Below are 26,048 nucleotides of genomic sequence, written 5' to 3' on the forward strand. Positions count from 1 at the left end.
GGGACACGGCCAAACTTGGGTTTTGGGACCATGGAAGAATATTATAAGAGTAGCCAGTACTGATAGAAATTATCGTGAAAATCAGGGACTAAACATATTGTTACGTGCTCAGACCATGTCAGGCGTTTTCACCTACAGAGAATCAAAGGAGACTCTACACACTGTAACTAACTGTACAGGCTAAATGGGTTGAAACAAATAAAGCACCAACAAGCTGAATGGTACAATAATACTACAGACGCCCCTTGTACCTAGTGCAGCTCTAAAAGACAAAACTATAACACTTATTCATGCAGTTTTTTTTTTTTTTGCACAACTTGTCTTTGCACAAAATATCTTAGAATATTTGGGCTAGTTTGTTTCAGGATGAGAAGGATTCAATATTGATTTATGAGCTGGGATACAATGCCCAAAACACTGGTATCTGTAAATGACAGGCCCACCTGACCCATAAATAATGACTAACATCTGTCTCCTGAGGCATACAACCATCACTGACATGCCAATCATTAATCAGACAACTCTACTGCACAATAAAACACGGGAAAAAGTGCATTAATAGTGTACGGACTACATATCGAGTTGCATATATCAGCACAATGAGATTGTTTTTGCTAATTTGACCTGACCACTAACAACATGCATGTTAGCATAGGGAGGAACAGATTAATAAAGGAAGATCTGAGAGTCCAGACCGGTACAACTCTTTGACGTGTAGAGTGGAACGCACGGCGTAGTGGTCTTCGGGGCTGGGTGGAGCCACCAACCCCAAGCTTCCATCCTCCACCCTAACTGAAAGCTTGGGAGAGAGGCTCATTGAGTTCCAGCTTGGCACAATCTCAGCATCAGCCGTGTAGAACTCGTCAGTGGACCAAGCCCCTGGGCCCTGGGAGCCCATGCCTGAGTCGAGAGAGCCCTCGGAGGGGATCTCCTCGCATAGCATGACCACACGCTCCTCTGTGTCACTCAAGGAGCCCATGGTGCTGCTGCTGTTGGTCCGACGCTTCTTCAATGACAGCCTCCTCTTCAGGCTTAGCATGGTGTCTTCTTCTCAGAACAAATGTTTAGAAAAGAATCTGCTCCCAAACTAGGGAAATACTTTGTTTATCACTTATTTCCTTCTGAGCCTTTTCCCCTTTGTTATTGCACTTTACAACAGCAAATTCCTTATTAAGTGCTTCTCGGCATGAGCACAATCCACAAGCTTAGCATTTTACATCATTAAGAAATCATGCCTCCTTGTGGTGCCTGGATATCACTGCTGCTGTATTCCTCTCTTCCACATGCAGTCCCAGATTTCTTTAGCAGAGCAAAATATTACGCAGTATGTGTATCTTTGAAGTTCTCAGGTGTTGCAGTCACTTGCCGATTCCTATAAGCTCACGTGGCTTCCCCACAATACCTTTAATCAGCTTGAAAACTAGACATTCAATCAAATCATGGAATATGTATTCCTGTCACCAAAACAAGCACAGACAACCAGTTCATGGTCAAATGAAAGGGTCTGTAGTAGGTCCCATCTTCTTCTGGAGCTGCAGGTAAAAACCTCCTCACTCTTTCTACAGAGAAGCAGCTCTGTCAGCTACACAGGGTGGTGTTGTCTGACCCTCTGCCACTGTGAAAGTGGAAGGAAAATAGGGCGTAGCCAAGCTCTGCAGGTACATGTTAATGCTTTATAGAACAGTGCCCTGCAGGAATGCCTATCTCCCCTGTTATAATGACACCCCATGCACCACGCCTTAAAATATTTTTCTCTTTAACTCTCTCTGCCCTGCAAGCCTCTTTCACTCTTGCAGCCTCTCCCTCTTTTGTTCTCTTAAGATCCACAGAAAAAAAAACTATTATCCAAGAGCCAGATTATTGTTTACTTTAAAAACACACTGAGAACTGATGCCAATACTTGTTTTAATATAAGTTTTAATGTAACTATGACACTATAGTACAGATACCAATACATCTACCTGACTGTAAATAATTTTATGATGGATAATTGTTTTCTTTAAAGCTTAGTAAATGTATTTGCATGCCCAAATAGATGTGCTTTTTCCACTATAAAGTGCCAGTCATGAGGAATAATACTCCTGTGGCATTCCAGACTATGACAATTATTGAAATATTTGGTTTCTAATAAGGGGATCTTATTCCCCTGCATTCAACACAAGTCTGGTCAAGAATGGGGCACAATATGTGCCAAATATGTCTTCTTCCAAAAGCATTTCCTCCTATCATATTTAAGTAAATGTCCATCTATTTGTGTTTTTGAACTGACTGCAATTTGCAACTTAACTCAAAAAGGCACAGTAATAATGTGACATTATCCTTCAGCTATAAAGGCCTTACAGAGTGAAACACAGTCTCGACAGTCTGAACGCTAGGGGGTCTTCTGTGACTTACTCACAAGCACTTACTCATGTCTGTGAATGACAGCGTTGAAGAGCTTGCCGTCCCTCCAGCTGGTGGTGAAATTGTCACAGCGCAGGCCTGGGTAGCCCTCCACCATGTGCTGGGACCATAACAGTAACTTCTCTTTGGCTGACATGTCATCTGACTGCCCATTCACCTGGATGTCTGAAATCTGTCAGGTACAAAAAACAAGTAAGCAGTTTAACTCTGCCAATTTGGGTAGCTGCAGAAATAGTGTTATGCTATGAATCAATATATATCCAGCATATATGAATTTAAATCTTACAAGCATACCAAATCACTGGGAATCTACAAATAAAAGAGACTGTATTTGAATGCACTTCCAAAGACAAAAATGTTCCAGTGAATACCATTGACCTCCAGGTTGTGATCCTGAGAACCTTAACAACATTCAAATGATCCACGCTGAGGGGGAAACTGGGTACATGTAATGCAGCTGTTTTGGAAACAACATCTGGCTTCTGTTTCGTTCAAGGATTATGGTGTGTCTGAAATCTAGACTAAAGGAACTGTTGGACTGTTTAAAACTGTTTTCATTTTAAATCAAAGATGTTGCAAAGGCAATGTCAACTTATGGCGCAATCGGTAAGGAGAAAAACACTGGCTTGGGCCAAGCATGAGCCCAGCCTGGGAATGAAATCTTGCATTATTTAATTTCCTGCCTAAAGTCTAAACCATTACCCTCATGAGACAAAGCAAATGAGTCATACTCAGTAGGGGTTCCCTTGTGTTCTCTCCATAGTCCAGACACTCCACCCTAATGGTGGTCCTATCTGCAACAGACACTGTCTGACTCACCACGGACTTGTAAAAATCAGACATTTTTCATCAGAGGCACAACGGACCAAAATAAATTCCCATGGAGTAAAATTGCTACACATTCCAATTGACTTTGTCTCTGATGTTGACTAGTCTAGTTTGGTTTCAGATTTCTTAGTGACAACTCATGGCATGATTGTTCTGTGCTCATCAGATCATACAAGCAGAACTGGAAATTAGGCTCAGAAAACATTATCTTCAAGAGTGAGATTTCATAATAGTTTAAATGAGTATATATAGTAGATTTAGTTATACAAGTAGATATAGTGACCCACAACCCATGATTACAAAGTCATTAGAAAAAGAAGAGGAAATTAATCTTGTGAAATAACCGAGAGTGTGATTATATGACATTTGAATGTTATGACCCAAAATCCCCCAAAGGATGGAGTGATTCAAATGGATTGGCCCAGAATAGACAGGAGACCAGTGGAGATAAATGGTATTGGAACTCAACACTGACAGAGCTGGAGACCTGGAAGTGGAGAATGATGGTCCATATGAGTCCCAGTGTAAGCTTGGGGTTTCCGTCTGCTATGTCATCATTTCTAATATTCACCAGCTTGACCTGCCGCAGAAGTGAAAAAAATTACAGGATCTTGAGAAACTTCAAAGTCATCCCATGGACATCAAAAGAGTTTTTATAAAGGAAAGCAATGAACCTATGTGCTTTCGCCATACGGGTTTGTCTTACCTGCCGGTGTTTAAGGAAATCCAGTGCTATGTTTACATTCTGAAGCTTATGGAAGCGCATGCGGCCTTTCTCCCGAGGCTGGGGAAAGACAGAGAAGAGACATATCAGAATGTGCAAATGGAAGACAGAAACCAAGACCAAGGTGCTTATATAGACTTTATGATGCCACTGTCCTTGACTGATAAAAAGGGAAACCGTGGTGAAAAAGCACCCATTGCCATAGATTTCCTTTTAGTCTCAGTAATACCAGGTCATATAACAGATATGTGCTTAAAGAGCAGAAAACATAACATTTAGAAAGAACATTTCAATGGATTAAGGGCCAACAGGGGTAATCAGATATTTATATTATTTCAAGAAACACATTTTTGTTTGAAGTATCTCCGGCATTGGTTACACACCCAAAACATGAGCTGAAGGTTCAGACAGATGAAGACAGAGTGAGAAAGAGCATGACTAATTCATGCAACTGGCAAGCCAATTACCAAGTTAGTAGCAAAGGAAACAGCCAGGCTTTGTCAATATTTTTATGTCATTTTTCATGTTTGGAATGGGAGATCTAGATGACATTTTCAAGTTAGAAAATGTTTTGGGTTGGTGAATTGGAACCAAAGACTATAGTAGGCAAGCCTTCAGCTTTGTGTCATCACAAGATTTTAAAACTGGAAAATTAGAAACTTAACAAAAAAAAATTATGAACAATTTTTAAAAATTGGGCAGTGGCAGCTCAGAGGTTATGGTACTTAACTTGTAATCAGAAGGTTGCCAGTTCAAGCCTCACCACTGCCAAGTTGCCACTGTTGGGCCCCTGAGCGAGGCCCATAACTCTCCATTGCTCAAGTTGTACTCAATCAAAATTATAAGTTTCTTTGGATAAAAGCGTCAGCTAAATTTCAAACATGTAAATTCAGTGATTCTTATGGAAAAATATAATCCAATTTAATTAGTTAAAATCATTCCATCCTATCTGAAACCCTATCCTTTTTTTGGTTGTTTTTATATAGCTTATTTATTAATTAGGGCTGCAAATAAATTTTAACTAGCAAGTCCACAAAAAATGTTGGACAATATGAAAAATAAATGGACAATATGGACAGACAGTAAATGATGTCATCCACTGCTGGTCCTGTGCTGTCATATGAGAGAAAATCACCTAGAAGACGAACCCACTCACCAACCGCAAGCTCCTCACAACGTCCCTCTCCCTCGACTAGCCCCAGCAAGAGCAGTGCAAAGAGAGGAGGCAAAGGCCACAGGAAACAGGTCAAAGGTCAGCATTCATAGGAAGGGAGGAACAGAAGGAATAGGAGAGGGAGGCAGAGAAGAGGGAGTCAAACAGGTGGCACACAGTTCAAAGAGAGAAGGCAAGGAGTGAAGCTAATGAGTCGAAGTGAAGAGCAGTTCAACAGCTTGGTGTCAGGCTAGCAGAAAAAGGTTTGCATGGAACACCTGAAACCCAATGTTTTGGGTGTGATTCAATCACCTGCTGAGGTTCGTTGCTGAATATTAAAAAACAACAAACATTTTAGCAAATAAAATATTTTAAATTAAAATGTTGGATTAAAATGAGTGCAGATACATATGTAATAGTTTCATAGAGTTCTGCATTTAAACCAAAAGCCACTCTAATTATTGGACATGTAAGAGTTCAGATATTCAGTTGAGGGCTAGGCTCAAACTCTTTGTGTGTGGGGTTAGTTCTGGCTATAGGGCAAATGGCTAGGCTCAGCCCTATACCCAGATTAGTTGGGTGTGGGATTAGTTCTGGTTATGGATCTGAGGGCTTGGCTCAGACTCGTTGGGTGTGGGATTAGTTCTGGCTATGTGGCTGAGGCCTAGGCTCAAATTCGTTGGGTGTGGGATTAGTTCTGGCTATGGGACTGAGAGCTATTTTCAGACTCTTTGGGTCTGGGATTAGTTCTGGCTATGGGGCTGCAGAGACTTAGCAGGGTTGTTCACAGGCACAGAGGCAGACAAGCTCACCAGTGTCTCCCCAGAGAGCACCTCCAGCAGAGAGATCAGGTTATGTCCATCTCGCAGGTCTTCATACAGATCAGTCACATGACGCTGGGCCTGAGTGCCGAGAGGCATAGAATATAATTTAGTTCAAGACAGATACTGAAGAACAGTATTCCTCAATACACAGTGCTCCCTGTATCTGGAAAGCAAAAGCATCGAAGCTTTAGCATTTGGTTTTAGTGTTCAGTAGGATTCACTCAAGCAAGACCATCAGTTTCAGATGTGAACAGGGCAGGAATGCAGATCCTCAGGCGGGTAAGCGGCCTCATCTTCACTACAGACACACCTGGCCAAATGTTGGCTATCATCTTTGACAACTGATTTATTAGATTGTGAGGGCATTAATGACATAGACATACAACCCTCCCTCCTCCTGTTTAACTCTCACTCATAATTACACATACACGCAACTGTGTGCAGGGGCTTGAGACAGTGAAACCAAGCAGTGCTTTAATGATATATTCTTACAAAATAGGAGACTCAATAAATAAATAATTAAAGGTGTTTGAGTAAAACACAATTTAGCTATGTGTTGTAATTCATGGATATTGCAAGATGCACAAAGTGATGGGTAAAGTCAAGCACTAATAGATTACTTATGCTGTTGCATTTTTGTTCAAATCTACTCTTCACCCTCAAAAACTTTAAGCAACATGAGCATGGATCAAAAGGAAAGCATGGCTCTGTGCAGTCTGACAATGACAGCATCAGAGGCCGTCAGCCGAGCAGGCCAGCCTTGGGGCAGAGAGGGACTCATGCAGGGCTGAGCTCAGGATGGAACCCAGTCTTGCTGGGGCCTGCATACACATGGCACCTACCTCTGCTCTCCAGTGCTGCATGAAGAGATGAATGAGGAGGTGAATGGAGGAAGGCAGGAATGAGTGAAAGGAGAGCAGAAAGAGCAGACGAATGAGAACAGAATGGTGAAGACGAATGAGAACAGAATGGCGATTCAAGTGGGAAAAAGAAGACAAAAACAAACAAAATTAAGCATTTATATGAATCATGAAAGGTGACGATTAAATCCAGTGTCCTTAGCCAATTTTCTATTGTGAAGCGTTCAGAAGATTTGAAAAACAAAACAAAACAAAAAAAAAACTTCACAGCTGTACAAATTTTCATGACGGTATTGAAAAACAGAAGGTGCTAATTGTTGGCCCTCAAGACCAGATGACATAAACCAGAGTGATGCTACATTAACTCAATATGTAATTACTGCAAAAATTACTGTGTGCTCTGTAACTAAACCTGATGGAGCAATGTAACCTGATTTTTTTTTTATTTGCAAAGATTTAGGTTTGGCTATTGAATAACATTACAAAACCATTCCAAACCGTCACAACAAACATTCTGCTCTCAACATAATGTGTGTAATATAAAGACTGTTCCTCTAACAACTTCATCGGATCTCAATTATATCTAATAAAAATTAGATTGGCAACAATTTACAGAAATATGTTTTCATGATGTTCAAATCAGTCTTTAATTTAGTACCCTTGACACATCTTTATTTCAGAAGCGCTCTTCCTACAGAGCAGTAGCCAAACAACTGAGGTGTAAGGGAAGACAGAGATATTGCCACCAGGGATCACTGTTGCAACATTATACATTATGTGTTAAAAGCTTCTGCTTCACAAACTCCCCTGCAGCAGGTCCTCTGCTGATCACTACATTCAACCCACTGGAAGACCAACTGGGATATGAGCAGGTGGTAGCAGAGAACTTCACTGCAGTCAACTTCACTGCAATGTAGTGCATTCAAGTTTACAGCAGTCAGAAGCTAACATTCATCTGCTAGCATACTCGATTAACAGCTTTTTAAAAAAAAGCCTGACTCTATTAACAAGTAAGTTTGCAAAGCCTTAGTCTCCACTGGCTCCATGATTAACATGACCAGTCCATCAGCACGGGGTAATACTGTGTGCCGTTGCTGTTGTGTTAAAGGACAGCTATATGCCCTATTGTGCTACATTTCTGCTGTTGACACGTACAACCACAGTGTAAATTGAGCACTCTCTGTTAAGTGAAGTGATTACTCTTTGTCTGTTTGCAGCTTTCAAGGTCAAATCCATTCATGTAATCAGCAGAATAATTTTCTAGTAAGATAACCCTCAGGTAGACAGATTTGTAGTTATGGACACAAAACAAGGTAACCTGGATTTGGTGTGCTCGGTAAATTATCAGAAATAATCTCTTTTTCTGAAGCCTGTATTTAAGTATTGACTGTTCCACACACAAACCAATATTTTTGGCTCTTTTCCAAGCTTTCTTATTGCTGAACACCTTTCAAAGGAGTGACTTAAGTAAATGAGAGCACACATCTACACCTCCCAATAGCTGCCTCCAACCTAGGGTTGGGCCTGAGTGGCCATAAAGCCATTTTCCGAATCTTTCTCCACTAACTGACTAATAACATGTCATAATTGTTCTGCATTCCACTTTTTATCTTCATTGCAGCTGGGATAAATTTCTCTAGGTAGGGCAATCCAGTTTAGCAATGGCCTGTAATGTTGCTATAATTAAATTTACACTATAACAGAAGACAACACGGGATACATCGATATTTGCAGGATTAATCTCATATGAACTATGAGAGACTGTTTTTATTCAAGACTCTGAGTTTGAGTTGGTGATCACGACAACTGGTTACCAGCCATTGTATCCCACTGGAGCTTCACTGAACTTAGCATCTGGCCATTCTGCATTGTTAAAATCACTTCAGAAATCTACAGAGGTCAGATCTGTGTGGAACATTTATGTTGAAAGAACAACACTTTTTGTGTTTAGATGACAGAAATATATGTTTCCATGCAATATTAGAGCTACTGGTTTTTTCCAGGGGAGATGGATGCATCAGCTGGTTTATGTATTTTAAATCATGTTGTTTCCTACATTCCAAAATCAGTGAGAGAGTACAGAGAGGTCTCCCTAACAAATCTATGATTGGCAATCAACCTCATCTATTCCCTTGTTTAAGATGATAAACAGGGCATTGACTTCCAATGTAGTTTGAGTGACTGAGGAAGTTCTCTAGCTGAATCCAGGAGATTCTACAGAAGGCAGACTGGCTCTGTGAGGCAGCCAGCCACCCACATTCTAGCATATGTCTGCCTCTCCAGAGAGGAGTAAAACGAATCCAGATGTCTGTGACTCATTCTCACATCCACACAGCCAGCAACTCTCAAAACAGTGTGTGTGCTTGTCTTCAGGCAAGAGCTGTGAGGTTTGGCATTACACTGGCCTTTCACAAAACAGTCTTTTGTGCTGCAAGGGCTTTCTTTTTTTTGTTGGTTATGTGAATGGACCTCTTTAGCTTTTTCGAGAGACTGATCCATATAAACAGAAGCCCTTCCAAGCTCGGCCTTATTACCTTACTAGTAGCTTTTTAATAAATGAAAAATAACACAGCACATCATGTTCATATAGGAGTATCTTCAGCAGGAGATGTTTTTTGTTTACTAATGAGACATTTTAGGGTGAGGGGGTTGCCTATTCTTGGCTGCCTCTATATGCTCAAAATTCTTCACCCATTGTGGCTAAAGAATTATAAATTGGCTAGTTTATAACATTCATTAAATACCTCTGAGTTAACTAAGCTCAAAGAATGGTGCTATGAATAGCTTGCTGACAACTGACAATACTGAGGAATACGGTACATTTCACTCCTCACATTACCTGTGGTTCAGTGTTTTGTTGCCTGGGTGGTGTTCATTTATCATGTCCTTTACCATGCATTATTGAAGGACACTTGAGGGCACATTGTAGATTTTGACAGTGATGGGCTTCTGTATTGTAAACATTGTTTGTTGCAATGTTGCCATGGATGGTGTTGCCTTTTTCCTTCAGTATACCTGCTTTGTAAGCCTGAATGAAGCATATTATTCCCCTGTTGTCATTACTGCAATCAAAGCATTGTATATTAAACTGAAGCCTTTTACATACATGGAAGATCCCTTAAGCAAGATTTAACTATGCTGCTTCTTTATGACCTCTGCTTCCACCTCACTCCAATTTTGGTAATTAATAGGCATATGCTCTTATAATAAAGATCAAACCTCACCACAACACTAAATTTTAACATCAGAAAACAGTCAACCCAACCTCATTCACTAAGATGATTCAGGATAAAAGTATTTCTTGCAGGTCTAGGGTACTAAATATACTGCTAATTGAGAGTGTCTTTGCTTTTTACAACATTTGTTTTAAATTGTAAATGTATTTTAGTGATTGAGAATCATACTTGACTTGACATTCTGGGAACCCACTGAGCACATTATCAGTCTTTTGTTAGTGTGTTTAGATGTGGAATGGCTTGGGACAGGATGCTGCCAATGTAAAGCAAGAAGAGTTCTGAGAAATGAGAACCAAGGGTTAAGAACATGAATTACCTTTACCAGGTGTTTGTTCACCCATTTTGTGAATGTCTTTTTCTGCACTCTGTCCCGTTCATCTGCAAATGAACAAAAAGAAACAAATATTAAAGACATTCAAAGATTCTAAATCACACATCAAAGCAGCAATATTCAGGAGCAGAGGCAGAAGAATGAAGCTATTTCTCAGGGACAACAGAGATGACATTGATAGTGTCAGCTTTCTAACACTGATCAAATCTGCAGGCCTAACAATCCCATTAAATGGGAAGAATTCTATGTATAATGACAGTCTGAATCCCCCTTGATGCAACCTGACCAAAGTCATATCATGTCAGAATGACGACCTGAGCAGCTCTTTGCAGAGACTTGCCTCTAAATTCATACCAAGCCTCTAGCACAAGCTGGCTCTGGGACGGGAGCATCTGAAAGAGGTGTGCACTTGGCAGTTTTCACGCACATTCTTAAACAGTGCCACCGAGAACCACTGTGAGAGAAGGTGAAAGCTGAAGAGTCTGCACTCAGTGAGGCCTCAGGCATTACAAACGTAGAGACAACACACAGAAAACAGAAAAACCACTACCACTGCTCTCCAACAAAACAGACTTCATAAACAGGCATTTTAAACACACACAAATACTGATGTAGTAAACATTGCATTGTATTTTTTAGAGAAACAGGATTGAAATAAATTAACTGAACACAGTGGCTGTGTTAAATTAAGAATTATAATTAATAAACGCAAAAATGTTTCAGTATTAACGTAGCACATTTAAATTGGTTGCAAGCTACAGTACCACAGTTACAGTTTACCACACTTGCTATGCCTACATTGTAATTAGGTATGAAGCCTACTTAGCTTGGCAGTTTTTAAAATAAAAAATCAGTTAAAATGTGCAGCCGGCTTGTGTAATATGGGACCAACATACTTGCTTTTGCTCCTCATAGGAGCTCCATGACTCCATAAAATATCATTTTTTTTATATTAATGGGAAAGTAAAAATCCCTTGTGCTTAATGCTTAGATGATCCTAATAGCAAAAAGCAGAGATAAACCATTACAATGACTGCAGCCTCAAGAGTATATCACATGCACAACAGAGAAAGTCAACTTTGAGCATCAATGCTCATGAAGCTGAAATGACAGTAGCCTCATTTGACTACTCCCCATCACCCAGTTTTGGTGTTTCTCTCATGACATCAGCTAAATCTACTAAATCTCAGAGTTCATCAGAGGACTTAAAAGATTTTCCTGCTATGGCTACAATCTGTAACTGAAACCACAGAAACAAAGCAGAAGAAAAGGTTTTGGAATGGTAAGTTAAAGCTTTACATCACAAGTATTCAACCCCAGACCTTGATTTCAAATCTAGTCCTGGATTTTGCAAACTCTGGTAATGAACAGTGAATATAATTAAGCAGCTGCCTTTACGAATACTATGCAAATGGAGGGTAGAAAATCTGTTGTACTTGGTCCTTGAGGTCTGTGATTTGACTCCTTATGTCATATTGCATTAATTAACTACCTGTGATTATAAAACCAAGGAATGAATTTGGATTTGAGGTTTGGAGCTCAATACCTTGGTTGAAGTGACATGAATCAAAACAAATGAAATGCTAAAACCTTTAAAGCACAGTCCATTCTCTACGACTGAAACAGAGAGAGATTTGCTCCATCAGGCCAGCACTGACACGCCTTCAGGTTACACTTTCTCTACATTTCTCTGTTGGGTGGAGTAAGGAGCAAATGTTATTGATCATCGTTGCCATGGCGATTACCAGAGAGCGGAAACTAGTTGAACTTTGACCAAAGAGGGTGGAGTGATCCTCGTTCATCAATAAAAGGCTTTATGTTTGGTTGATCCCAATTCAAAGATACTGTGTGGATTATAGCAGCTAAACAATCAGGGACTGGTCTTGAGTAGCCCTAGACATTGAGTATTTGCTCAAGTCATCTGAAGACCCAGCACTTTGACCTCAGGATCATTGAATTCCACCTGATTCATCTCACAGTTATTGCATTACAGTGCTAGTGGTTAAGCTGTCACTGCTACAATTAGCTTCACAATTGACCTCACCAGCAATGAAATGATCAGGCATGTTGAAATCTGATACCTGCCTTTGCCTCCATCCATCCCCTAATTCTGACTTGATCAATGATCAGCTGCAATGCTCAGTGTAAAGAGAGCAGGAGAAAAATAAGCTAAACATTAGTCAAATATTAAACTTGCATTTTTGGTGCCAAAAAACCCCTATTTGTTCTTAATAATGTATGTTTTTCCATTTACAAAAGACTAAAAGAGCAGGAGGATGTAGATTATGAGATAAAAGGGGTGTGGTCAGTGACATTTCTTACCTGATTTTTCTGCATTTTCACTGCCAATCTTTGACAGTAAAGTACAACAATAAGATCACACCCTTATTTGCGAAATAAGAATGTAAAGATAAGGGAGGTCCTGATAAAGTCCATCAGAAGCAGAACAACTATGAGAACAACTTAAGCTGCACAACAACCTTGTAAGTACAGTTCCTGTTTACTGCTGTCCATGTGTACTATTTGGTCCAGAAAACAAGTACATTTTTAATCGAATTTTCAGTTAGGTTGTTAATGCAGAAAAGTACAGTTGTAATTTACACTCTAGGCAATACATCCAAACACAGAATTATACTAAAAAACGGTCACTTTCCAATGGAAAACACAGCCTCTTTTAGAAGACCCACATAACGAAATCAAACAGACCATAAACTAAAACTGGAAATGCAAGTAGATACAAATACAAAGGATTACTTCACCGCAGCCAGGTTTGCTCAAGCACACTGAACATTAGGTGCAAAAAGGAGCTGTCACTTAGGTACCTTTTCTGCCATCCATAGCTCTGAGCATGCCCTGGTGGAACACATCATCCGAGGGCAGTCTGGATCTGCCCAAGCTGTCAGCAGAATAATTCCTTAGTTTCTGTTGAGAGTTCATCTTTTCTGTGTCTTACGAGAGTAGAGTCAGTCTGGAGTTTTCTTTCCCCTGTGTATAAACCTTGTCTCTACAGACCCACAGTCCTCTGTAGGTGCCTTATCCCCCTCACACTTTCACAGACGTGCCAGAGAGCTGGGCATCAACCTGCCACATAGACGTCGTGTTCCACTCCAAACTCGCTGTCTCTTCCTCGCGCCTCAGTTCTGTTCTCCCTTCGTTAGCTCCCGTTTCCTTTCTGACTTTTTCCCCCCTCAGCATAAATGATGCCTATAGGTGAGTCTGGGCCTGTCTCTGTGCTGCTCTGACAGCTGTTTTACTATGCATTTGGAGGACATGGCAAGCTGGGCTCCACCCGCCCTTTGCTCTGCCGTGTCACGTTGGTTGTGGCTAGGACAGGAAAGGGGGGAGGGACTGGGAGGGTGAGTGCACAAGGTGTGGTGTCAAGTATACCTTGTGTATCACCCACATCATACACCCTCACACACACCTTAAGTCCTAGTTAGTGTAAGGAACAATAATCCATTATATGCAGAAGAAATCAAAGAAGAGTAATGCATACTACAGCCAGATACTATAATAGACACCATAAAAAACACAAATACTCAACACAATACAATAAAATGCATTATAATTTGACTATAATACATTTATGTGCATCATAAAATGGGAATATAACTAACCATAATTTATGACAACTTGACTTTATTTGCTCAATGTGATCACTTCTAATTGGGCTACAACTGAACTTTCTCCGTGTTCAAGTTCAGGCAGAGACATCTTTCATTATTAAGCACATGTAACATTCCTGAAACTGGTAATCATGAATTACTCACAGCGTCTGATCAGGCCGGAAGGGTGGGAGAAGGGGTGGGTGCTTGTACGATTACACAACTACCCTTCCCAAACCAGCCTCAGTATTTCACACTGCTGGCTTCCATGTAAATCATGTAGAAATAAATTAGCTACAAAATATGTGTTACAGTTCTGTTCCTGAAATACATTCCCAGGTAAATGTCTCCATTTACCAAAACTGTTGTATATCTTCTTTAGCCACCCTAAGATTGAACATTTTCCATCTCTATGACAGAACATTGAGTAATCTCTACGTAAATGTGAGGGATCACATCACACTTTCTCATTAGTCATATTTGTAGCTGAAATTATGAAGCTATGAAGTAGAAATTATGAAGCTTCCTGCATTGATCAAATAGCACAGCTTGTTAGGCATATTTTAAGCATTACAACACAGGATGTTTGGACATTCAATGGGCACATGATGTCTGCAAAGAGAGTCGTAATGCAGAAATGAGCAAGAGTATCTCACTTACATCCAATCCATCACTGCTAATCAGCTCTCTAGTGTGTCTAACCTCTAGTGTGTCTAAGTACTGTTCATTACCGTGACTGATCATTACCTGTTCAGGCTTGATACTTGCACTGTACATCTAAAATTGGGAATGTGTAAGGCAATGGGAGTGTAAAAGTATGTGTGTGTGTGTCTGTGTAAGTGTGCACGCGTCTGTGTGTATTCGTGTATTTATATTATGGTGTTTGATGGCTCCACAACAGACGTGGAGAGACACGCCTTAAATAATGACTTTAGCAACTCCATACAAGTATCCCTACAGGTGAAGGAATGAAGGTGTGGCAGAGGAGCTGAAACAAAATCCCCAGGAGCACAGGGCACACTGTCATAATGGAGCTCCCAGTTCAAATGATCAAAAGGTTCCTCGATGCCTACAAGACCACACCTTGCTTCTTGTGTTGAAATGAAAAAGAAAACAATCAGTAAAGAAAAAAATAATCAGCATGCATGCGGCAATTTGTATCACATCAATGATGTGAATGGAAAATGTATTACTGGATTATTGAAACCTGTCTCTGACCCACTGAAGTGGATCATTACAGTGTGAAGCCAGGGTCAATGCTCCAAGAGAGCCATACAGACTCACTTTCGCAAGCAAGTTGGAACAATGCTCAGGAAAACATGATAGACTGTGTGAAAAAATAACCCTTGGGGTAAAGACTCTCAAACCCTCTGTAAGAGGGGCTATCAGGAACCTTCAGCGAACCTGCCACTCAGAGCCACCTCCCCGCTTCCCACTGCATGAGATCATCTTCTATAAGACACAGCCAAGCTGCGCTTAGGCGTCACCATCACATCCTTCAGTGGAGCATGATTGAGATAACACAGGAATATAAATTATGAGTCAGCGGACTTAGCTAAAGTAGTACAACGAAAAAGATGAAAAAAGTACTTCTCGAACAGCTATTGTTCAAATAGTGTGCCATCACATTTGCATCTATCAGAGCAGTGGGAAAAATTAAGATATTGCTTTTTCATTGTATGTAGACAAAGAAGACAAAATGGCACAGTCCTTATTTTGACAGCAGCACTCTTAGTTTGTTTATCTGCAGATCTCTCATATGGTCTCATACAGTGATACCACTGAGCCCTCATTCGAACTTGAGAAATGGGACAGAGAAGCAGTAACTACATGCTCCCTAGCCAAAGTTTCCCCCAAGTAATGCATTCACATGCAGGATGTGGAACATCTTGGTAATCAGGGCTCTCCTGTAATGGCACGCAGGAGAAACGTCCCATTACTTGAAGCAAAAGTGCATATTATGGTCCTCATTCGTCTGGGCTTCCGCCAGCCCATATGGTACTTTACAACACTAAAAGCCTTCATGTAGGCTGAACCTACTCATATTCGATGGCCTATTTTTAGTGACACAGTGTCTCCCCTGTTTGCTGTCAGTTGTTCTGCGTCATATGGTTGGAAACTGGGGAAACCCCACATTGCTATTTGGGACATTAAACACAAGCGTTACCATAGTTTCCCTGCACAGTTCCAGGCAAGTACACCAATAAGAAATATGATACTATTGAACTACACTACTTATAGAGTGTAGTGTGATATTACTCAAAATAAGGATAGGTTTATACGACATCAGCTATGTACGCTGGTCTTAAACTGCACCTCCCACAGAGTGCTGACTCTGGACTGTAGCCCCGTTGCGCCCCGAGTGCTCTACCACCTCCCCACTCTCTCAGCAGGAATATTTCCACTGGCCCTGGCCACCACCTTGAAAGCTAAAGGTCACAAATGATATATGCCAGCACAAACCAGTTAAACAACTGAGGGTAAGAAACTACACTAACTCACTAGTGGTAAACTGGAAACTAATGAATGATGGGACAGAGTGCATTTTTGAGCAAGGACTCCTCTCCCCAACCAGGTGGAGCATTCTCCAGCAAATATCTGTTTTGTCTCTCTGCTTTTGCTCCTTGTTGGAGCGTGTGCTGAACTGTCTGCCCCGCCCAGACAGAGAGAGAGAGGAATGTGAATAAAATGAGGAGAAGTAAACAGTTCACCTGAGCACAAATCCAAACCACATCATGTAGCGCCACAGACACACCCTGTCTTTTCCCACTAGAACAAAACAGATGTGTGTTTATCTTTTTTTTTTAATATTACTAAAAACGTAGGTGACACTGTCTGTCTTCTGTAAAAAATATGGCTTGATTTGAAAAATAAATGTAATAGTTGAAATAAAATATATCCCATGCTGGGGTGCCCATGTGTTCTTAGCCCATCCCTGATGGAGTGCTAGATGATGACTCACTTTCCAGTAATATCTGTGATGGTCTAAATCCATGGATCAGGTGCCAATGTCATATCACGACAGGATCTGAGGATGAAGCTAAATTCTGATTAAACTTGAGCCACAACACGACAGCTCTGGCACTGGGCACTGGCATTTAAAATAACTTGATGGACTGTGCTCTTAGTCAGTATGGAATGTCCCACCTCTGTATGCTAAAGCTCAAGATGGAGGAAACACTCTGCGAATACTGTCCAATCTAATGTCTCCCTCTAATGGAGATGACTGAGAAGAACATTCAGAGATTGTCAGTCTAGACACATGGCAAGAACAGGTTCACTGCTCTTAGCAAAGTGGGAATTCAATATTTTAAGTACTTGTAAAAGTGCATTTCAGTTTTCCTGCTGAACTGTCTACAGAGAGGGAGGGATTTGAGAAAACATAAGACATTACTTTAGAGGTGATGCCGCTTGCAGTCATAGAACACTGTCTTACATAATTGCTCTGTATTTTTCCAGAGTCTGAGGTCCTGACTTAATGCCATTGTAATAGCACTGACTGCTGAAAATGGACAGGGCATTTTTCAGAGGTTCATTTTCTTTACCTCAGTGCCCTCAAATTACCTTCATCCATCATCTTTCCATGATCCAAATCAGCAACACTATAAAAAGTCATTTATTCTCACTGTGTTAATTCCTATTTAGTCCTTTAATCCTTCATTAATGATACATGGTTAAGAAACACGTTTAATGATCTCTCAAATAAAGACTACTTGGAAAAATCAAACTGGATATAGAGCTGTTAATAATAATAATAATAATTATTATTATTATTATTATTACCACCACTAACTTCTATGACTACTGCTATAGAAACCTCATCAATCCAACCACAGATGGCGACACAAAACCCTTTACTAACATGTAACAATAATAGCTTTTGGCTATGCAAGATGAAATCAACGGGTGCGCGGTGGAAACATTGAACTTCTCGTAGCAACTAGCTGCTGTTTGCAGTGAAAAACATTGACAACTATATTTTACTTGAAAATAAATTATTCAGGAAGGAAGAGTGTTCTGAATGCTGATCCTGTTTCTGTCTACCACTTAAGGGGGAAACTCTATTTGGCCCAATTAATTATTAAATAATCTACAAGAATACAAGCACACCGTACCACTGATGAAGTCTAAAATAATAATGCTCCCTCTACAGTGGAACAAAATGTAGGTTAGAAAACCTCTCACAAGCGGACATGAGAACAATCTGACCTCATGGACCTACTGTGCGCATTAACAGGTGCATCGTGTCAAAGTTTCACAACTCCCTGTATACCATGTTGAAAACTTTTGCGCAAGACCATGTAAAACACTCTTAAAAAATAAGATGCCCCAACAATTAGCTCACAAGGAACAGATGCTAATAGACCGGCCATTGGTAGGCCTTTAGTAAACATTTCTCCCGTGTAACCACTACGACTGCGTTCTTACGTATATTCCCCGGTTACCGCCTACCTAGCTAAAGCCCACCCAATTTCCATATTAAGAAAATGAAGTATATCTGCATAGCCTACCTGCGCAACACATTTTTCTGTATAAAAATCTGGTTCTCTCTCCATAGTTTATCTCATTCAGATAATTTTCCCGTCCGTAAAATAATCCAACAGTGCTCGCGTTATGCAGTGCTTTAGCATTATCGCGGTCCCCAGTCGCCATCACAGGGCAAAATGCACTTTCCAGACTTTCCTTATGCAACGTTCTCACGCGCACAATGCCTCTACTTACACAGACACGCCCCTTTCACGCGTGGCTGCGAATAAGAGAATAAGGCCACCAAATAGGAATTCCATACTCAAGAATTTTCTGTACACTGATTTTTATATTCTTGCAGTAAAAAGTGTATCCCCGCATATAAAGCTGTTTAAAATAATAACTAAAATATTAGTTATAATTAATACAATATTAATAATAAATTAAAAGTAACGAATGGATTATGAGCATGCGCTACAAACCGTTATTATGTTGTGCTTTCTTGAATTTTATTAGAAAGTGCTACTAAAATACGTAAAAATAGAGTTAAAAGCAATTGTTTGAGCACTTGTTTTGTTTGCTGTTCTAAGCAGAACACTCTGGCTTGATAACAGTTTTTTGACAATTTAAATATACCCCCCAGGCCAAATGTGTTCTACTTAGCATGAAGAAATGACTACCACTGCCAGACCTGTCACTGAAACATGTCATGAGAATATGCTTAGATTACAGCTCAGAGACAAACCAGAATTCAGTGACATCTGTGACAACCTTATATGACAATTTTATTCAGGGGACAGTTCCAATTACCACAAAAGGACTGGCATTTTGCCATGGCCTGGTATCCATTAGTCTGAATTATTCATATGCCTATTAACAGCCTTCTTAATAATCCAGTTAGAGTCTCAACAAGAAAGATATAATCTATGTAAAACATTGATCATATTTTCATCATTCTAGATGGATTAATGCAGAGTTGTCGAAGGAAAGCAAGACTGATACCAGCAGAATATTAGTAGCTGCCCTTCTCAATCAATTAAAATGTGGTTATCAACACACTTCTCACAAACACAGACAGAACCAAAACCATGGCCTGCTTTAGTCTCCCAAAACAGTAGTTTATGAATGGCATCATTAAGAGAAAGGGAGAAGAGAGAGAGAGAGAGCCCGTAATTTTAACAATATATATGTTAAAAACAAAATATATATGTTAAATATATATATGTTAAAAACAGAATCAGGAAAATCATTATGCTTTTGTCTGATCTAGTCTACTTTCTCCAGTGCCTTTTTTTTTAACAGTTATGAGCTGGGTGTAGGTGTTTGCAATGAGTTTGTCCACACTAGATAAACAAAACACAGCTGGCATCATAATAAATGTACTCTGGTTACATAATAAACTGGTACTGTATCAAATTACAACAAGACTCACTATAATTGCTTTCTTTACAGTATATTTGTATCTAAAGATGCACTTCAACTATTTGCCAAGCCTCCCAAATCATAAAAACATTTCTTGTTTAACATTTCTTGTTTAACATATATACTGTTGTTGACAGTATATATGTGCAGCATAAGTATGACTTAAGATATGTATTATCAACTGTTATGGCTCAAATTTTACTTTCATATGTTTTTGAGAACACATTCTACTTCACAAAGTCATATGAGATAAAATTATTGTAACACTGCAGTATTGGTCTCACTGACACTTGCACTACCAAACATGAAGGAGTACTTTAGCACAATTATTGGCTTGATAAGCACTTGTGCATTAGCACTGAGCTGGTGCTGTGCCAAAAGTTAAGAAATGACAGTAAATACAGTAACGACAATAGGTTTTTATATATATATAAAAACAGGTTATGAGACAAAAATGGTTGTCAAAAATTATTAACATTACAAAAGAGCCCTTTTCACAGCATAGCCTTCAGTTTACACATTTGGACCTGTTTTGACTTCATTCTCCTTAAATGACTGAGGGAAACCAGGCCTGTTAATATTGCAGCCACGTTGTGGTCAATAGGTAAAAGTAAAAAAATATATTAAAAAATAAAAATAAAAATAAATAAATACAAATTTAAAAAAATAAATCAGCGCCATCTGTCAAAGAAGACCTTGGAAAAGCTGGTTAAGCGCGTCTCTTTCCTGTGTCATAGAGCTAATCCCAACACCCTGAATAGAGCAGAGAAGAACTCGGAGTGGCTTCCAAAACCAGTACAGTCAACCATTTTGTTGGCCCAATTTACACACTGACATGCTTTCTGTGTGAGCATTATGTTCACATTAGGTTATGCTGCCCTCTTCCCACCGTAACTTTACAGTGTGGTGTGATGTAATACTGTATGGTCTTTGAACAGGCCTTTTCTTGTAAACACATAATGGAACAAGGGTCCAAAGAGTGTGTCTTTATGTTTCAAACAAACAGGAAAGAGACATGGCATGATGATTTCTAGGAAATTCATAACTTCTGATCACTAATGTTTCCAAACCATTGGTATTTGCTCTTGGAATGGAATGATATTGATACATTATCTAAAAGTGGATATTTAGTATATGGATTTGCAAAAACTATAATGAAATAATGCATAACTATATAGTGCACATTTTTACTACTTGTCTTTCATAATATATGGCATTTAATTCCAATTATTCATTCATTTATTTGTTTGATTTTTTCATTCTAAGCCAACGAGCAATCACTAGTGTTGCTGGAGAAACATTTGTGTCTTGCTCCAATAGCTTTCCAATCAGTGGCCAGCTATTTTGGATAGATATTGCAACACAGTGAGTGGAGAAAGAAACAGAGTGGTAAAGTGTAAAGCACACATTGTGAAAGCACCTTTAATGGAAAGGATGGCACAATGGCATAACCTACTCACCCTTTCACTCTCTTTTGATCCTATTAGTCACAATGGACCTGTAGCATCCACCTCTTCTAACTGTTTACTGTGGCAGAATGGAAGGGAAAAATGTGGCAATACCTTTGTAATAGGATTAGCAGTCTCATGTCTGAATGATCCGCTAGGTCAATGACAATGACAGTTCCTAAGGAGGTGCAGGGAATGAGCCATCAGCAGGGCAAAGTAGTGCCAATGGGAGAGGCCTGGTGCCAGCACCCATCACAGGTCAACTCTGTCACACCAGGTTCCATGGATCATCCCTGAGCAAGAGCTTTCTTTCAACAGGAGTTGAAACTAAAACAGCAGTTAAATTTAGCCCAGGGATCCTTCAGTCTAGAAAGCCCCAGACTGTTATGGATTACAGATTAACAAGATGCTACAAGGTCTTGTGATTAAACACTGCAATGTAAGACCATCTGATGGCTCACTGCCTAATAAAAGCTTGTACCTCAACTGAGTTATCAAAAGAGCTACCATTAATATTTGCCCAACATCTCTCCCTGCAAATATGTCTAGTACTTGACTTATTTACGCCACTCAAACAAAAGCCAATCCTATACCATCATACTATCTCTGTCATTACCACACATTAAGACAACTTGTAATTACTGGCATATTGACATTTGTGCTTGTCTGCTTTTTTGGGGGATGGTGGAGGTTGTGGGGTTAATATCAAGCTCCTGAGACTCCTGTCCCCACAGGGCCATTTAAGTCAGTGAGATGGCAAACCTCACTGATAGAAAAATGACAGCACATTTTCTTCCTTTCACCTATGTGAATGCAACTGGAGATGCACAACATTGTGGTCTGCACAAATAGGACATATTGAGTTAATAAAATGCTACATTTTGGTAAAGGTCAATCAGGCACATATACACTAAACACGTGTACTTGAACAGCAGGTTTGTACAAAACATTTTTAATGGGCTTTATAATGTTCTACATTAGTCATTTATTGTAGTATGTAACTAACAGCTTTGAAGTTACGCAAAAAAATTCAAACATACAAGTCTACAGAATATGAAGTATTACACCTGGAAAGCAGTTACAGAAAACAAACAAACAGAGTAAAATCTTTTGTCTCATCCAAAAAAAAAGTGTTTGAGTGTTTAAATGCTGCTTAAATCTGCAGTGCAGTACATTTTGTATACGAAGGCAGACTGTGGAATAGCAGCCCCTCTGGTCTCCCATCAGTTTTCTGCCTTTATACCAGCATTTCCAGGGCTACTCTCTCTCCCACAGAGACACAAGAGGACACTTGGAGGGGAGAGCAAGACATTGCCAGACGGTAACTGAAGCATAAAAACACATCACGTCACTGCAAAGCAATGACTTTATTTGAGCAGGTGTACAATAGCCTCTGGGAAGAAGAAAGATACGTTTCTCTACCATGTTTGTTCATCTCTTACATTGCCTGCTGTGCCTCCACAAGTGCCAGAGAGCTATGAGGGTGATGACATGCCCCAAAACCACCAGGGTGGGGACCACGCAGCCTCGGGGGAGGGTTTGATGGTATTAGGGTTGAAATAATCCTGGGCCAAGTTGGGCAGCAACAGGTGGGACGCTGGGCAAGATGAGAAGGGGGGTACGGCACATGTGTCTGCTGCAAAGATGATGGGCGGTTCTCATTTATAAATGATGTCTTCAAGCAAAAAGCTGGGGAGTCAGTTCTTTGTATTCTTTTTCCTTCCAGTGGGAAGATCTGCTACTCTCTCCTTCTATATCTTTACACACCTGTCTCTTTCTCAACTCAACCCTCCTATGTTTTTCTGTTCTTAGTCTCAGATTGCATGTGCTCAGAACATTCTGCCCACCACACCATATCAAAACGGAGTTATGTACTTTATAAAGGGATTAGGTGGCCCTGTCTGACTGCAAAACATATCCTTCTGACACAAAGCCAACATTATTTAAATGTCTACTTTAAATATTCAGTCCATCATCTTTTCACTGTAATATGTTCATCTTTCCATCTTTTTTTTCAGTATACTTCTGACAGTGTCACAACATCACATTAAAATCTACAGGCTTTCAAACATGGGTTCCTGAGCTGCAAAAAAAGGAAGGAATGACTAGTCTGTTAATAAACTTAACAGAAACAAATGTTTTCAATGCCCAATACAAAGAAAAGAAACTTCATCTTATTGAGATATTACACAACCAAAACAGTTTGATGTTAGCAAATAAACACAGCCCACTCCTACAGTCCACTTTGAGAAGTTTAAACACCAAACACAGCTCATAAAAGGCTAAACAAGATGGAGCCAAATATACCTGCTTCGGGGAGGAGCAGGTAGGAGTGGTGTTATGGCTCCCACAAGCAATTAACACATACATCACTGAACATCACACACCGCTGAACATCACACACCGCAGAAGATGCCACATCTGAAGTCAACTCTCCCCCTACCAATCTCAGTCACAACACGAATGTCAGTCAAGTCTGGTTGACAGTATTACAACAAGACAGATGATAGACGTAAGCAGCTTAGAATCAAATAAAGAGATGGGAGTGGGGGAGGAAAAACCTCAAAATATCACACGTAATTCAAGTCATGCATAGTGTGAACAGGTTTAAATCTGGAATAGAATTTCAATCTGGGTGGTTAAAGGTCGCACTGAAGAGGTTGTATGTGCATCTCCCCTCCTCCCTCAACAATAACAACACACACACACACACACACACACACACACACACACACACACAAACACACACACACAAAATAACATGAATACAAAGACAAACTTGAACAACAGTCATGCTGTGCTAACCTACCAGGTATGACCTTCATAGAGCTGACCAGATTGCGGGACAGGAGCACGAGGAGAGTGGTGGTGGAATGACAGGAAAGAGAGAGACTCCAGTTTGTTTGCTCTGTGCTGCCTTCTTTCTCCCCCTTCTTAATTTTGACAAGCGGTGCCTGCTGCTCAGATATGTCACCCTGCTCCTGGAGCTTTGTGGTTAAGCAGGAGGGGTGGCCATGGGCCTGGGGGCCGGTAGGGGGCTGGTAGGGGGCTGGGCAAGGGGCCAGAGGGCCAGGGAGCAGGGTATTAGAGCCCAACATGGATATAAATATCCAGCAAGCTAAGTGCCCACGCTAGATCACTTAGAGACTTCTAAAACAGTTGTGGCGTCTGCCTGGCCTCACAGGACCTGAGAGAGATCACACTGTTCCTGGATGATGGAAGTGCTATTCTGTGAGGTTATAGCACAGATCTCCAGCTTTTATAGGACACTCTGACCTGAGCCATTAAACTTCTTCTGGTAGCTACATATATGGCAGAATGGAACATCCATGACATAATGCTACTTTTTCTTGCTCTGCTTCATTCTCTGTGCCTGAACATCATATCAGCCCTACAAGCTCTGTTATCAAATTACAAGAATATGAAGATCAATTGAAGTTTGAAATATTTTAATCCAAATGTAAAATCTTGCTACAGACTGGTCATGAAGTCCATTCTTAAGCATGTAATACATTGTTCCATTATACCCTCAGGCTTAATTTTCATTGCTTTAATCTCACAACTCAGAACTTCTATATCCAACTCTATGAGTACATGTTTCCCATAATGAAGGAAGAATGCCAGGGATGGCTAGAGTTCCCTGTCTCCCTTTCATATGGTACCATGATGCACTGGAGACCTCCCGTAGTTCACGGCAGTCCCTAAATATAGCGCACTTTACAGACAATTTAAATCTAGCATATGACACTGTAAATAATGGTGATGAAAGTCTGTCCATTTAACATCCATTTTCTCATTCATGTTTACACTCCTCAGTAATGTACTTACATGGGATAATTGCAGCAATTCATCCACAATACACATCTTAGATTACTACTAATTTGAAACTCAGAGGAGCTTTTAGATAACATTGGCATCTAGAGCCTATGTTAAGCCCATTCCTCAAGAGTCACCCAATACAATAAAAATAGGTTTAAATGTTATGTTTATTATTAGGTTAAATTATGTTATCCTGATAAGGATTAACTATGCCAAAAAACCACGTTGGGCAGGCTAGACAGTCATAGATATGCACATTCATTGTCTTGGTCGTACAGAGCAGATTGCTTGTAATCAGGCATTTGGTGGCATCAGGAATAAGTATTGGTAAAAAGGTAGCATGTGACTTCAGAGAATGGTCACGGGAAGGCAGCATGTGACATCAGAGAATAGTTACTTAAAGGTAGCATGTATCTTTTCAAGATCAGAATGAATCAGTAATGATACAGCCACACATGTGATAGGGCCATGCAGACAAGATTGAATGAAGTTGAATGAAGTGTGAATTCAATACCTTTTTAAATTTAAATAAGTTGAATGCAGCTTTGTAGTATACCTGTCTGGTCATGCTAAAATTATACTGTCATGCAAATCAGCATCAACCCTGGCTACTTCTTTCAGTGTAAGACTGTTTTTCTTAAGCAAAACATTTATTCTGCTTCATACTGAAAGTTGATGACTATCTACTCTATGAATCATGCCAACACATCTGAACAAACTGAATGAATAAAAGATTGTACTACTCAGTATCCATTTAAATATAGTCTGTTATGAGTATTACAGCAAGAAGCAATTCAAATAGAATCTATTCCTAAAACATGCTGATTGCAGACTAGACTGATTACAATATCAGACTGCAGTAGGGTGACACCCACTAGTCTGTATTTATGCCACATCATTGTGCCCTATAATTAAACTGCTTCCAATA

General features: G+C 40.0%; 1 protein-coding gene across 26 annotated transcripts in view; it reads right to left on the bottom strand.

Moving 5' to 3' along the window:
• Positions 1 to 26,048, bottom strand: part of plecb (plectin b) — a 103,724-nt gene that overhangs the window by 24,415 nt on the left and 53,261 nt on the right. For 7 of the 26 annotated variants that reach the window (XM_027002724.3, XM_081696503.1, XM_035531216.2 and 4 more), the window contains 7 exons: positions 10,345 to 10,406; positions 6,775 to 6,789; positions 5,921 to 6,010; positions 5,112 to 5,147; positions 3,938 to 4,015; positions 3,719 to 3,811; positions 2,409 to 2,575 (listed from right to left, as the gene is read on the bottom strand). In XM_027002724.3, coding sequence (XP_026858525.3) covers positions 2,409 to 2,575; positions 3,719 to 3,811; positions 3,938 to 4,015; positions 5,112 to 5,147; positions 5,921 to 6,010; positions 6,775 to 6,789; positions 10,345 to 10,406 — 541 coding nt within the window. Of the gene's footprint in view, positions 1 to 2,408; positions 2,576 to 3,718; positions 3,812 to 3,937; positions 4,016 to 5,111; positions 5,148 to 5,920; positions 6,011 to 6,774; positions 6,790 to 10,344; positions 10,407 to 13,181; positions 13,591 to 18,475; positions 18,633 to 24,110; positions 24,536 to 26,048 lie in introns of those variants that run through there. The other 19 variants (XM_081696504.1, XM_035531217.2, XM_035531226.2 and 16 more) reach the window with 11 other exon arrangements.

This window comes from Electrophorus electricus, chromosome 14 (genome assembly GCF_041902795.1).
Source record: "Electrophorus electricus isolate QZ-2024a chromosome 14, ASM4190279v1, whole genome shotgun sequence".
Taxonomy (NCBI): Eukaryota; Metazoa; Chordata; class Actinopteri; order Gymnotiformes; family Gymnotidae; genus Electrophorus; species Electrophorus electricus.